The 13,791-nt window shown below is 39.3% G+C and overlaps 1 protein-coding gene across 4 annotated transcripts in view; it reads left to right on the forward strand.

Annotated features, from left to right (window-relative positions):
• The first annotated feature begins 3,645 nt into the window (after positions 1–3,645).
• The window catches only part of arhgap45.S (Rho GTPase activating protein 45 S homeolog), a 59,955-nt gene continuing 49,809 nt past the window's right edge, over positions 3,646–13,791 (forward strand). For 3 of the 4 annotated variants that reach the window (XM_041579903.1, XM_041579902.1, XM_041579904.1), the window contains exons 1-2: positions 3,646–3,943; positions 4,735–5,038. In XM_041579903.1, coding sequence (XP_041435837.1) covers positions 3,860–3,943; positions 4,735–5,038 — 388 coding nt within the window. In that variant the 5' untranslated portion in view covers positions 3,646–3,859. The remainder of the gene's footprint in view (positions 3,944–4,734; positions 5,039–13,791) is intronic. The other variant, XM_041579901.1, reaches the window with a different exon arrangement.

Below are 13,791 nucleotides of genomic sequence, written 5' to 3' on the forward strand. Positions count from 1 at the left end.
TTCTTTAAAGTGAACATTTTAGTGGGTAGATCAGTACTCAATAAGAAATTAAATTCTAACTTTTACCCCTTGCAGTCTAGATGCTCCTCAATGGATATGTTCCAGGACCTAGTGGAACAAGACCTAGAAATTGAACACGAGTAGTCCTTGGAACATATCCCTTGAGGAACGACAAGCCCTTAAAGGAATTGTTCAGTGTAAAAATAAAAACTGGGTAAATAGATAGGCTGTGCAAAATAAAAAATGTTTCTAATATAGTTAGTTAGCCAAAAATGTAATGTATAAAGGCTGGAGTGATTTGATGTATAACATGTCAGTCAGAACACTACTTCCTGCTTTTCAGCTCTCTTGGTTTACACTGACTGGTTACCCTGGCTACCAGGCAGTAACCAATCAGAGACTTGAGGGGGGCCATATGGGTCATATCTGTTGCTTTTGAATCTGAGCTGAATGCTGAGGATCAATTACAAACTCACTGAACAGAAATGTACCATGTGCTCCCCCTTCAAGTCGCTGACTAACTCAGAGTTATAGAGCTGAAAAGCAGGAAGTTGGATTCTGGCTGTTTAATTAGACACCCAGTCACTCCAGCCTTTATACATTACATTTTTGGCTAACTAACTATATAAGAAACATTTTTTATTTTGCACAGCCTATCTATTTACACAGTTTTTATTTTCACACTGCACAATTCCTTTAAAGTCATTAAAGGAAGCTACAAATATCACTATATGCAAGGCAGACAAGGGAGGCAGTGTGGTGCTCATGAACACTACTGACTACATAGCAGAAGCAAAACAGCAACTAAACAACACAGAAACATACATCTGTCCTCCAATCCCTAAAGCGATTTTTTGAAAGCCATTGAGAGATAAGTCTCATATGGTATATCTTCGGGAGTGGTGGGATTATTTGACTGGGATTATTTGGTCAGGGCCACCCCGACCATCCCGATTTTCCACCATCTCACGAAGATACATTGGATCAGCCAATGAAGGACTTTCTGATTGGCTTGATTTGAATCTAAAACCTAGTTCCACAGCTTGGATCGTATATAAGAGACTCAGGGCATCTGATTGAGAAACTATCCACACTAAAATGGTTGGACACATACTATTGGATATCCATGGATGTAAAATCTTTATACTCCATGATCCCACACAACATGGGCACACAAGCTATTTTTGACACACTGAATAATTCACACCAGTACACCCAAGATTTCTTTCACTATAATTTATTAATTTTAGAATTTTTACTAACACACAATTTTTTTCACTTTGATGGGGGTTACTACCTCTAGAGACGCGGCACTGCCATGGGGGGCGTCCTTTGCCCCCTCCTATGCCAACCTCTACATGGGTTGGTGGGAGCAGCGCCGCGTCTATGGATGTTATAACCCCTACCGTGAATATATCGTCTGGTATGGATGATACATCGAAGACTTGCTGTTTATATGGGATGGCTCACTGAAGACCATTGATAAATTTCACGAATATTTGAATAAAAATCACTGTAATCTTCATTTTTCACATGAATATCACAAGGAAGAAATACATTTTTTAGATTTGGCTTTGAAAGGGAATACCCACACGGGGACTGTTGACACGGAAATTTTCAGAAAGCCCACAGCAGGCAATACGATCCTTAAGTACAATAGCTGTCATCCCAAACATAAATTAAACAGCATTCCTTACAGTAAATTCGTGAGGTATCGTCGGAATTGTAGCCGAGGCGACACCCAGTCGAAACAATTAGAAAACAGATTATGCAATCGTGGATATTCTAGAGAATTGATTAGAAGCTCATACGAGAAAGCGAGCAATATATCCACATCTGAGAAAGGAAACATCAAGACCAACAAGAAGGGAATTGAAAAACTTGAGAATGAAAAACAGAAAATGTTCTTTGTTACAGAGTACAGTGAGGAGTACAGGAAAATCTGCAGCATCATCAAGAAATACTTACCTGTATTAAATGGAGATAGCAAAATTGCAGAGATCCTGTCTCAAACAGACATAACATTTGTCTCAAGAAAAACACCCACTCTAAGGAAAATATTAGCCCCGAGTCAAGTGTCATCAGTTCCTCTCAATCCTATAGGAAACTGGCTGTCAGTGAAGGGCACATACAGATGTGGGGCTACGGTTTGCAAAACGTGCAAAGTAATTTCTACGGGCACAGAGTTCAAATCAAATGTTTCTGGGAGATCTTTCCAGAATAGAGGGTTTTATAATTGTAACACCAAGAACGTAGTTTATTTATTGGAGTATGGATACTGTAGTAAATAATATGTAGGCCGCACCAATCAAACATTGAAAGACAGGATAAGGGAGCATATAAGGACCATCACAAATGAAGATGAAACTACCCCTGTAGGCAAACACTTCATGACATGTTCTCCAAATGGCAATAAGGACCTTAAAGTGAAAGTAATAGAACAAGTAAGGGTTCCTCCCAGGGGTGGTGATGTGATCCATAGATTGAACCTCATAGAGGCTTTTTGGATCTTGAAGTTAGAAACCAGGATACTGAGTGGGCTCTATTACAGACAAGACATAAATTACTTATATTAGAGTACTCACTAGACTATTCAAGTCCCCTCAGTAAAATGGTTTTAAGTGATTTAATAAAAAGCAGTGATTTTATGAAAGCCCACAAGGGGTCACTAGAGCTTTTTTGTATAAAGTAACAGCTGTTTGGAATGGACTGTTAGCCTATGATTAAGGGATTCAATCCCGAAACGTGTTAGGCCGTTTGTAGCAGCTTACCAAAATAAATATTGTCCAGAAGTGCCGTATGCCTGTGGACTTTTCATAAACACATTATAAGTATTTTAAAGGATAAGTAAACATTTAAATTAAGTGAATGTACAATTGATGAGGGTGCTATTTTAAGAAATTTAGCAATGCACATTCATTATTTATTTCTTTTTTATTTTAAGATATTAATGTATACATGTAATTTTAATATGAATATATTTTGTTACAACAGCCCCACCCACTGGTCAGTTTCTGACCATTCTGACCACCAAGTAGTCAATGAAGTTGTCAAGAGAAAGAAAGAGGGTAAATGACAAAACTGTTTAGAATAGCACTCTCATTAATTTTACATTCACTTATTTTAAAGGTTTTCTTAACCTTTAAGGCATTGACAACATAAAAGGACCATGTTAGAAGTGCAGTTCTTTTATAAAAGCTACAGAACTTAATGCTGACTTCTCAGTACTGTTTTGCTTCTTCAGACTTTCAATTTTGGAAACTCTAGTCCTTCAGTGTTGTTTGCATGTGTGGAAACTATAATAGTGCTCAGAGATGAACATACATCTGAAGCCACCACTTGGGTGAGTTAACATAGTGATTATACATACTGCTCTCCATACAAATACTGCCCTCCATCTGCTCAGATCTCTTGTTTAATAACAGATAACCCTTTTGTTTTGTTGGCTTGTTTCTCCATGCTACCTCTACATTAGCTGCTTTATGTGAACTTTCTGTATAACTTCCTCTATTGTTACCATTTAAACATACATTAACGGGTACACATAGACACATGACAAGCATGCAGCTGTAGGAGGAGACAGGATGCTGCTGTGGTCCCAGCACTCACTGAGTAAACACCCTCTACTCTTCCTGTCTGCCAGTTTTGGGGTAGTGGTCATCCAATTAGGAAACTGCCTGACATCACATGGCATCTGACAGTAACAGTTCTGAGCACTAAGCACCAGCTCTCTGAAAAAAACCCTAAAACCTGACACCCCCAAGGAGGGGTGAGGGACCTGGAAAAAGTGGTCTGAAATCGAGTATCGTTCATGCTAAGGGAAATATTTGTGATAAAACCAGGAGATATCTAATCCAGGATGTTTTCAAGGAAGAAGCGGGAACTGATGAAAACACCGTCCTTATCAAAGAAAAGCAGAGCAGGAAGCCCAGCACTGCAGAATGTAAGTTTTGTTGTATCTAACTTTAAATACAGCATAGCATTAAGCTCTTCACATAATACATCTCCCTACACAGCAAAATTTATATGGGCTCCGAGCACACTTACATTCTTTTTCACTGCCAAAAATACAGTACAGGTATGGGATCTATTATACAGAATGCTTGGGACCTATGGTTTTCTGGACTATTCTGTAATATGATTCATCATACATTCTATCTAATAAAAAAACTTTAAATAAAACCCAATAGTATTTTTTGCCAACAATATGAAGTTATGTAGCTTAGTTAACATCAAATTTAAAAAAAATTATAAATATATATCTTATAGTATACTATGTTGGAGATGGACATCCAGTTATTCGAGGGCTTTCTGGATATTGGGTTTCCAAATAAGAAATCCCATACCTGTATAACAATTTTGTGGCCAGTACGGTGAAACATTAAGCTAATTACACCAAACTCTTAAATCAGCTCACTAAACATTTTTACATTACATACAGTTATACCATGCTCAATGGGAGAGGTCAAGGGACCAATTTGGCATCTTAGTAGCATTCCTGACATTCCAAAAAACTCAAATAGAATTTGGTCGAATTCAATTCATATTCAATTTGAGTTTTCAAGTAAGATTAGTCCGAGTTTGAGATATTCTATTTTTTTTATAAATAACCCCCCCAGTTGAATTTCGAGTATATTCAAATTTAATAGAGTTTAAAAAAACTCACAGGAATTCGAAACGCTACTGCGTTTATGCCATTTTCTTACACCTATAAAACATTTTTTTTGTTATTAGGACCTTACTCAAAAAGATGTTACAGACTCATCCAACGATTTGGCATCTAGCCCTCCATCAAACAGCAGCCCAATTTCCTCAGGGACATTAAAGAGGCCTTCAAGTCTGAGTCGTCATGCTAGTGCTGCAGGCATCCCTCTCTCGTCTCCAAGAGGAAAGGCCACTAAGCCAGCAAGTACCCCAAGTCCTCCACAGAGTGGGGAAGGTCCTTTTATAGAAGTAGAGGACATCTCACAACTTTTGGGGGATGTAGCCAGATTTGCAGAAAGACTAGAGAAACTTCGGGATGTTGTACAGGATGAAGGTAGGTAACTCAGGAGAATGAGCATGCCAATGGAAAGCAAGATAGGACTACTAGAATAGAGCAGTGCAATGGGGGGGGGGCATGGCAGTGTTGGGGTGGTAGGAACAGAGTTTTGGAGACCCAGCCTTAATGCCAGTAAAGGTGAGTTTTTGGAAGACTAACTTTACTCTGCTACTTTTTAGATTCCTGACTTGAAGATCAAGTCACTTATTTGCTGTTCTGAGTATAATTTGGCCTATTGCTGTGTGGCTTATGCATTCATTTTGTAACTGTAACCTGTTGTGAGCTAAGGGGGTCCTGACCAAATGTTTGACCTCAAAATGGAGCTTGAATTTTAAAAAAACAAAACAAAACACTGACATAATGACCAGATATTTCTCCAAAAAGCTACTTTTATAGTAGAAGAGGAAAAGAGAAGTGTAGAAAGAGAAGAAATTGCCTCAGATATACTCCAATATTGCAGTCCTAAAAGAAGGGTATTTATAGATAGAAGTGTTGTGCCTGATAGCAAGCAATGCACTGAAAGAGCTAGAGTGTGTATGACAATTGAAGATGCCAGTGGCGTAAATACCGGGGGAGCAGGGGGTGCAATTGGGCCAGGGCCCGCACCCCCTCAGGGCCCCCCGGCAGCTCACGCGCCACTGACTTCTTCAGTAATTGTGGCAGTTTCTGGGCGTACGGAGGGCCCGGTTGCACGTCCCGCACCAGGGCCCACCCCCCTCTAGTTACGTTACTGGAAGATGCCATCAAAACACATATTACAGAGTATCACAAACAGGGCAGCCATCAGGGGGGACAGGGGGGAGAGTTGTAGGGGGCCCCGAGGGTAAGGGGGGCCCAGCCACGCCACACTTATTTGATTAGCCGGGCCCCCATCTTTCTGAGAGCTGCTGACTTCGGGAAGGCATGGACGTTTTTTCTCATAATGTGGGGGGGGGCCCTGGCCACCATTTTTTTTTCTCATGTGGGGTCCTAGCCATCAATATTTTTTAATGGGGGGGCCCTAGCCACACATGTTTTTTTATGGGGGGCCCTAACCACCAATATCTTTTTATTTTTTATTAACATGTGGGAACACTAGCCACCAATATTTTTTTTGTTTTTTTACTGTGTGGTTGGGGGCGGACCTGTGGGGCTTGCGGTGGGTGGGGCTTGTGGTGGGTGCAGCCCAGGGGGCTCAGGAAATTTTGTCGTATGGGGCCCTGCGATTTCTGATGGCGGTCCTGATCACAAACGAATACAGGTATGGAATCTGTCATTCGGAAACCCATTATCCTGAAAGCTCCAAATTATGGGAAGGCCATCTCTTAGAATATTTCTGTGCATGGTCGAACTGGCCCCAAGGATACCGGTAAAAACCCGGAGGGCCCCGAACCACATGGGCCCTCGTCTGGCCAGACCCCTCTTCCGATACTGGAAATGACAGGGAAAAAAATTTCTCGACGCCGTGCAGCACAGTCTGTGCATGCGCACCGCCGTTCACACATGCACGACGAGCGCTCCTTCATGCGTGTAGGCCGTGTGGCGACGAGAGGCGCCTCACAGTAGGGCCCCCCAATCCTACCCTGTTTCTCTGTACAGCATATGTTCTGTATACAGCATATTAATTTAAATGGAGTCTGTCATGATTTTTATGATGTTGTTTTTATTTCTAAATAAAATCTAAATGTTTACACTGCAAATATGAATACAATATAAAATTTAATTCCTGAACCAACAAGTGAATTTTGGTTTTTTTCCCATGACAAAAGTGCGCTTCCCCTTTAGTTAGAGCACCATGTTAAAGAGCAAATTCCATTTGTTGCCAAGAGATGCAGAGTATATTGTCACATGTATATTCATAACCAAGTATTTTATTTTCATAGTTGCTCTTCTTCCTCTTCCTCTTCAGTGTGTGAAAATTATTTATTTTTATATGTTGATGAGTCTAAAATGTTTGTTCTTAGCATGGTATTTCAGCCTGTGATTCTTGGGGTCGGGGATTTCCTTCATATAAAGGTATGGGACGTTTTTTCCTGAATGCTCAGAATCTGGGGTTTTCCATAATTTGAAGCTTCATATCTTGTCTACTAGAAAATCATGTAAACATTAAAGAAACACAACAGGCTGTTTTTGCTACCCAGAAGGATTCATTTTATCTTAAAGATCAAGTACAAGCTACTGTTTTATTATTACAGACAAAAAGGAAATAATTTTTAAAACATTTGGATTATTTCATTATAATAGAGTCTCTTGGAGATGGCCTTTCTGTACTTCGAAGCTTTCTGGATAATGGATTTCTGGTACTGAATTATGTTTCTTAGTGGGGAGGAAAACACTCATTGCCCATAGAATGAACTTTTAAGCCAATGTAACTATTTGATTATACTTCTGTATATACACATTATTTTATGTATCCTCCACAAATGTTTTTGTGCACTGTTACCAAAACACATTTAAAAGTTGTCATGGCGGCCAAAACCAGAGGTTGCTAGGCAATGTGTTTTTTGCCATAGGTCTACATAGTTCTAATGTACTAAAATGTCAAAAACAAGTGTTTGTTGTTGCCTTGCACCGGCCATGAATTCCACTTCCTACTGGCTGCTATATGTATTTATATACATCCTTGGTAGGTCTGAGTTGGCAGATTTTAGTATTTGGACTTTTTCCATCCTGAGGGTATAATAAATCTCAAAAAATTTGAGTTTTTTTCCACTAATAATTCGGATTTTATTTATTTATATTTTTTGAGTCTTTTGGATTCGGACTCTGTGAATGTTATTATTTGTTAAACTAAGTGGTTTAAAACCCTATCCAGGTGCATATTTTGCCCTGGTTCTGTCTGTAAATAGTCAAGTCCAATTAGTCTGCACTTCATACAGTCATACACAAATAATTTATTGCTTTAGGCTGATGGCACTCAGAGCTTTGGCTCTCAGGGCCGGATTTACATAGATGGCGCCCCTAGGCCCACTGCCGTTCATCGCCCCTGTCCCCTCCCCTTTATTTATGTCAATTTTCATCATCTGGACTGGAGCAATGGGAATTGCTCACAGGAAATTTAAAAAATGATTGCATCTCCAGCGCATACCCAGTATTTTTGAATCAATGTGGGTGTGGTTGGGCAGCATGCCGCGCCCCTAAAATCATGCCACCCTAGGCCTGGGCCTAGCTGGCCTTTCCACAAATGTTGGCTCTGCTGTATTCAGGCTGTGTTTGCAGGCTAAGAATAGTAGATCCTCACCCTAACCCAGCTCTTATTATCTGCACTGAAAAATATAGATTCTGCTGAAGTGCAGGTACACAGAGCAGAGATCAGCCCAAAAATGTTAGGGCTATTTTCCACGTGCACTAAAGCAGAAGCTGTACTTTTCAGTGTAATTCAGCAGATCTGGGGACGGGAGCAAATCTGCTTCTCTCAGCCTGAAAGCAGCAGAGCCAATGCTCGATGTGCCATGGCACTTAAGTCGTGCATGTCAGGGAGGTGCCCCAAATGTAATGCATTAATGTATTACAATGCATTATATTTTACAGTAACACTGGCTCTTTTGCTTATATCTTTTAAGTAGAGTGAAGAAAAAGTTGCTTTAACACTTTTCTCTGATTATACACTTTTATCCCTGGTACATTTTACCATTTATATTATGTTCTGGTTGGCTACATTTCCTAAATATGCCTTTTATGTTGGACTTATATACACATATTATACACATACTGTATATTTGTATGTGTGTATATAGTTATTGCCAGGATTCCAGTGTGATTTAACTGCTATTCACAAAGGTGCTTTGATGAACTGCACGCAGTTGTGCAAAGTACAGGGTGCAGATTCCAGGGAGCCCCTGAAATAACACTATCCTTTAGGTGATACTTCTAGGGTTAAAGGGGTGGTTTACCTTTAAGTTAACTTTTAGTGTTGATTTAATAGAATCAGAGCAACTTTGTTCTTAATTTTTTATAGGTTTTCAAGTATTTGTCTGACTCTTTCCATGTCTGAAATGGGGGTCACTGACCCCAGCAGCCAATAAACAACTGCTATGTGAAGCTACAGTTTTGTTGTTAAGGCTCAATTTTATCATTTATCTTTCTATTTATACCATACCCTTTCCTATTCATTTTTTCAGTGTTTCATTAATTTAATGGTTGTTAGGATGATTTGGACCCTAGCAACCAGACCGCTGCTGAAATTCCAAATCAGAGAGCTGCTGAACAAAAAGCTAAATAATGAAACTATAATCACAAACAATAAATAATTATTTATATTATCACCCTTTATACATCATGTAAAAAGTTAGTTTAAAGGTAAACAATCCCTTTAATTGTGCATGTTGTGCTTCCACACTCAATTGACTTGCACCTAATGAATTGCATGCTAATACAGTGGTTGGTGTAAAAAATGAGCAAAAATGAGATATACAGGTGTGATCCTAGGGCTGCTGCCTCCTAAGGGAGCAGCGTCAATGCCGCTACCCCCTCCTCCCACTCCATACTTAAAACATCAGTGTAGGGACAGGTCAAAGGGGGCTGCATCGCTAGTGTAATGAGCACAATAGCACTCGCTGCACTAGCACAACCAATCTTATGGTTAAAGCCCAGAAATTCAGCTCTTAAAGTTACAAGAGGCGGCTTTTTGCCACCCCTTGTAAGTGGCCGCTCGCTGATGCCTGAGGCAATGTTTTCATCCTGGCCCTGGGAATATATATAGCAATTTCAGAGTGGCAATCAAATTTGCAACCGATAATTGTTATGTGACATGTGATGGTCAGGGGTTTCTTACTGTGCATCCTTTTGCCATCAGTGGCAAAATACCCATAGCACACTGTTTGACCCAAACTTTCTGACCAAGGGAAAAGGTTATTTTTAATCTAGAAATAAATTGTGAAAAAGTCATATTCTGTATATATTGTAAAAGGGGTATATACATATATCGATATATATATATTTTGCATATGTATTTTCCTTTATTAATAAACCCTATTTCACTGCAGTTTTTAAATCATAGCTTCAAAAACACAGTACAGTGTGCGGTTGAAAACATTTACAAATTTTGCTGATAAATGCAGAGAACACAGATACCTGCAAGCTGTGAAATAATGTAATAAATAATGTGATAATAGTTTGCAACATCTAGTAACTGAGAACATCCAATCAGACATTTGTTTTAAAATAGCTGACCAGTAATGATACTTGCTGATTGGTTGATATGGGTCACTTGACAAGTAGCAAACTTAAGACCATTTTATTACCCCAAAAATGTTTTCAGTGCTAGGCAGACAGGTTTTTACCCTGGAATTATTTTTCATTTGGCAATAATAGAACTAAAAGTACTAGAAGACTATTGCCCATCAAAAATATAATAAATAAAGAATAGGATGAGATAATATCTCTCTTTCTTATAAAATCACATCTTACACCATTTATTTTGAAAGATTGATGCTATATCATATCTTTAGGAATATCCCTAGGTGAATGGGTCATTTTGTCAGCTTGATAATACTAAGGTGGTGTATATTTGAGAAAACATGACAGTTTCAAACGTAGAAATACTGCAAATAACAAAGAAAGGTGCAGATCTGGGTGGGGAGTGCAGACTGAAGGAGGCTGATTTGTTGCGGGGGGCAGCTTCCTGAGGAAGACAGATTCTCATCTGACTTTCCTGTTTACTCAATTTCTGACTGACTTAAAAGGGGGAGGTGGAGAGAAAAATATTCAGTTTATTTCAGGCAGGTAGGGGTTAATGCATATAACATGTATACGCACACATACAGCATGTGACATTCAGTTTCTGGGATTGTGTAAAAATCATAACCATGTGATCTTCGCAAAGGGTGAAGTTGCACCACAGGTGGTTTAAGTAAATGTCCCGTGAAATCTCCAGCATAGTCATTTGATGAATGAATGAAGTAATGTGATATTGTTCAGTTTCAGCGCAGCACAATAAACAATTTGTAGAGCCCAGTCATAACATGAGATATCATATGTCTGGCCTTAGCTGTCTGCATGATCTTTGCACACACCAGTGAGTTCAACAATTACCCTGCCTCTCCCTATGACTTTTGTCTCCATTTACCATCATCCCAGTGTCTCCAGCAATGGGATGGCACTAGGAATGCTTTGTTTTCCGAAGTCACCCAAAGTTGCCTCAAGAGGAATTTACATTCAAGCCGGCGGGAAGGCAGTTTGTGGATATTAGTCGCCCGAAGAAGAATCGATTTTGTCGCTGGGCGACTAATCTACCGAAATAGCAAAGTATGTCTCTGCAAAGTGTGTACATTGCTTTTGGTTGACAATAGGTATATATTTGTGTATATTACAACCACTGAAAAAGTATTTTGCGCTAATATACTAACATAGGTGCTAAATTGGGGTGCAGCTGCCAATGCAAACTAATCAGCAATTACTTTTAAAATGTCTACTGGAAAAAAAAAGAATTAAAGCAAAGATCGTATTGCTTTCCATGTGCAACCACAATGATGCAGTTTAGCACTTATGTTATTAAATAATTCCCAAGTTGCCTCTAATATATGAGTCTGCTTGGAATGTTAGGGCCCCAAACACAAAGTAGTAGAGTTATGTACAGTGTTAGCCATAGTTTAGAAAAAAAAAGTATTGTGGTAACTAGATACTGTTTATTGGCTAACTGATATATGTAAGTGCAAGCTTTTGAGAAACATTACAAAAAAATCTGAACAGAATATATATATATATATATGTGTACATATATATATATAAACAGCGTGGGGTCGGTGTACCCAGAACACAAAATGGATGCCTAGGTGCTGGAACTTAAAAAACAATAGTATGCAAGTATCAAAAAGGGTCCGCACACACAGGGCTTAGGTGAGAAAGAAAAAATGTCGTTTATTCATATTTATTAATAAACGACATTTTTTCTTTCTCACCTAAGCCCTGTGTGTGTGGACCCTGAAAGCACTTGGTACCAAATATAGAAGTGTTATTACATACACTGCACACTATCGCAAACTATCTGACTGTCGTGTGAGTGTTTGCAAAAGCAAATTTTGGCACTTTGCGAACATTTATTTGCATATATTTGAACAAATTGCAAACAATTAGAGATGCAGAATGAAATTCTAGTGGAATGCCATATTCTACATAGTTACATAGTAGATGAGGTATAGACATTTGCAAGGTTAAGCTGAGGGACATAACTGATAATGTACCTACTTGGTGAATTCCTGGATCACTTTAAGATTAGAACAAACCTTAGATCCTCTCTATGAGGCAAATTTACTTACCTCCGAAAATCCGCCAGCGTTGGCTTCGCACACATCGCAACACAGGTGTAAATTCGCCTGGACAACGCTAATTCATGAAAATCTGAAGTTGCGCACAGGGTACCGAACGCTTGCAAATTTGCGCTATCGATAATACGATCAGCAATTCTAAGTTACGCTAGCATTGGCTAATTTGCATACGGCGTGCAGTTAAAGTACAATGGACGTATATGTTGCAGCAAATACAATACACTAAACAAGGCCAGGGAACCTTAATAAAATAAAATAGAGGTGTTATATTACCCTACACCTGTGCCCACTGTATAGTTTATGTGCCATATGTAAGGAAATGTAGGTGGGAAGCCAGGTACCCTAAACAAAATGTTCGCACTTTTGCAGGCTATCACCCTGAAAAAAGGAAAAGACGCCAGTGTTTCCATTGCGCTTCGCCTGGTCAGAGGTGGCGAAGGCAAGTCTGGCAATAGAGGTAACGGTCAGTAAAATCAAAAACGAAGTGAATTTGCATAGTAACGCTCTTTCGCCAGAGCGAAAATTCACCTGGCGTTAGAGTGCGAAGTTGCGGCAGAGTCTATCTCCTTCGCTAGAGAAATCACGCCAGGGACCGTTAGTAAATCGGCGAAGTGCCGAAATGACATCACGAATTTTCGCCAGCATTAGCCACTTCGCCCTTTAGTAAATTTCCCCCTATCACTTTTTTCTACTCATGGTCCCTGATTAGAGAAAAAGGATAGCTTAGCTTTTCACTAGAATCCAAAGCACAGTAAATAGCAGTTGTGACACCTACTCATAGCACATTGCATTGCTTGTTTTAATTGTTCAGGTAGAGCGTGCTTTGGTTTCTATGCAAATAACCATCAAAACTGATCAGAAACCAGTCTTGCTGCCTTAATATTGTATTGCTGTTTAGTTTTAAGCAAGCTTGCACTTCTGCCTGTAATCTGATCGTTGCATTAATACAGCCTTCCATGGCCATCCTAAAGCTAGCCAAAGATGCAAAGATACAGTCGTGCGAAATTAAGATTCGTACGATTTTTGTATCTTGTATGGAGTGTCCCGACATTTTTTCTGCCATGGCGATTGGTCGTTTAGTCGATCAGACAGTTTAAAAGATCTGTATCGGCTACAGATAAGAACTCTGTATGTATTGCCTATCTGACAATATCAATGGTTGTCACTACTATTTGTCAGACATAACTTTTGTACAATTGCAGTCTGTAAATGAATGGCCTGAACATCGTCTGATTTGTTAGTTTTACTACTTATTTGAATCTGAATGGTTAATTGTAGGTCGTTAGAATGAAACGAATGAGCATTTGCCACACAAAAAATAAAATCTGCATGTCTACAGCCAGTTTAAGAGCGGACACTTTTGAAAGGAAAAAGTTCTATTCATATTTGTTTATAGAGTACGTCACTCTCATCAATCTCCAGGTCAACTGTGAGTGATCCAGTCCTCATTTTGAAAAGCCATATCCTATTTAAATGAGGTAAAAGAAGACATATGTCCATCAAGTT

Source organism: Xenopus laevis, chromosome 1S, assembly GCF_017654675.1.
Source record: "Xenopus laevis strain J_2021 chromosome 1S, Xenopus_laevis_v10.1, whole genome shotgun sequence".
Classification (NCBI taxonomy): Eukaryota; Metazoa; Chordata; class Amphibia; order Anura; family Pipidae; genus Xenopus; species Xenopus laevis.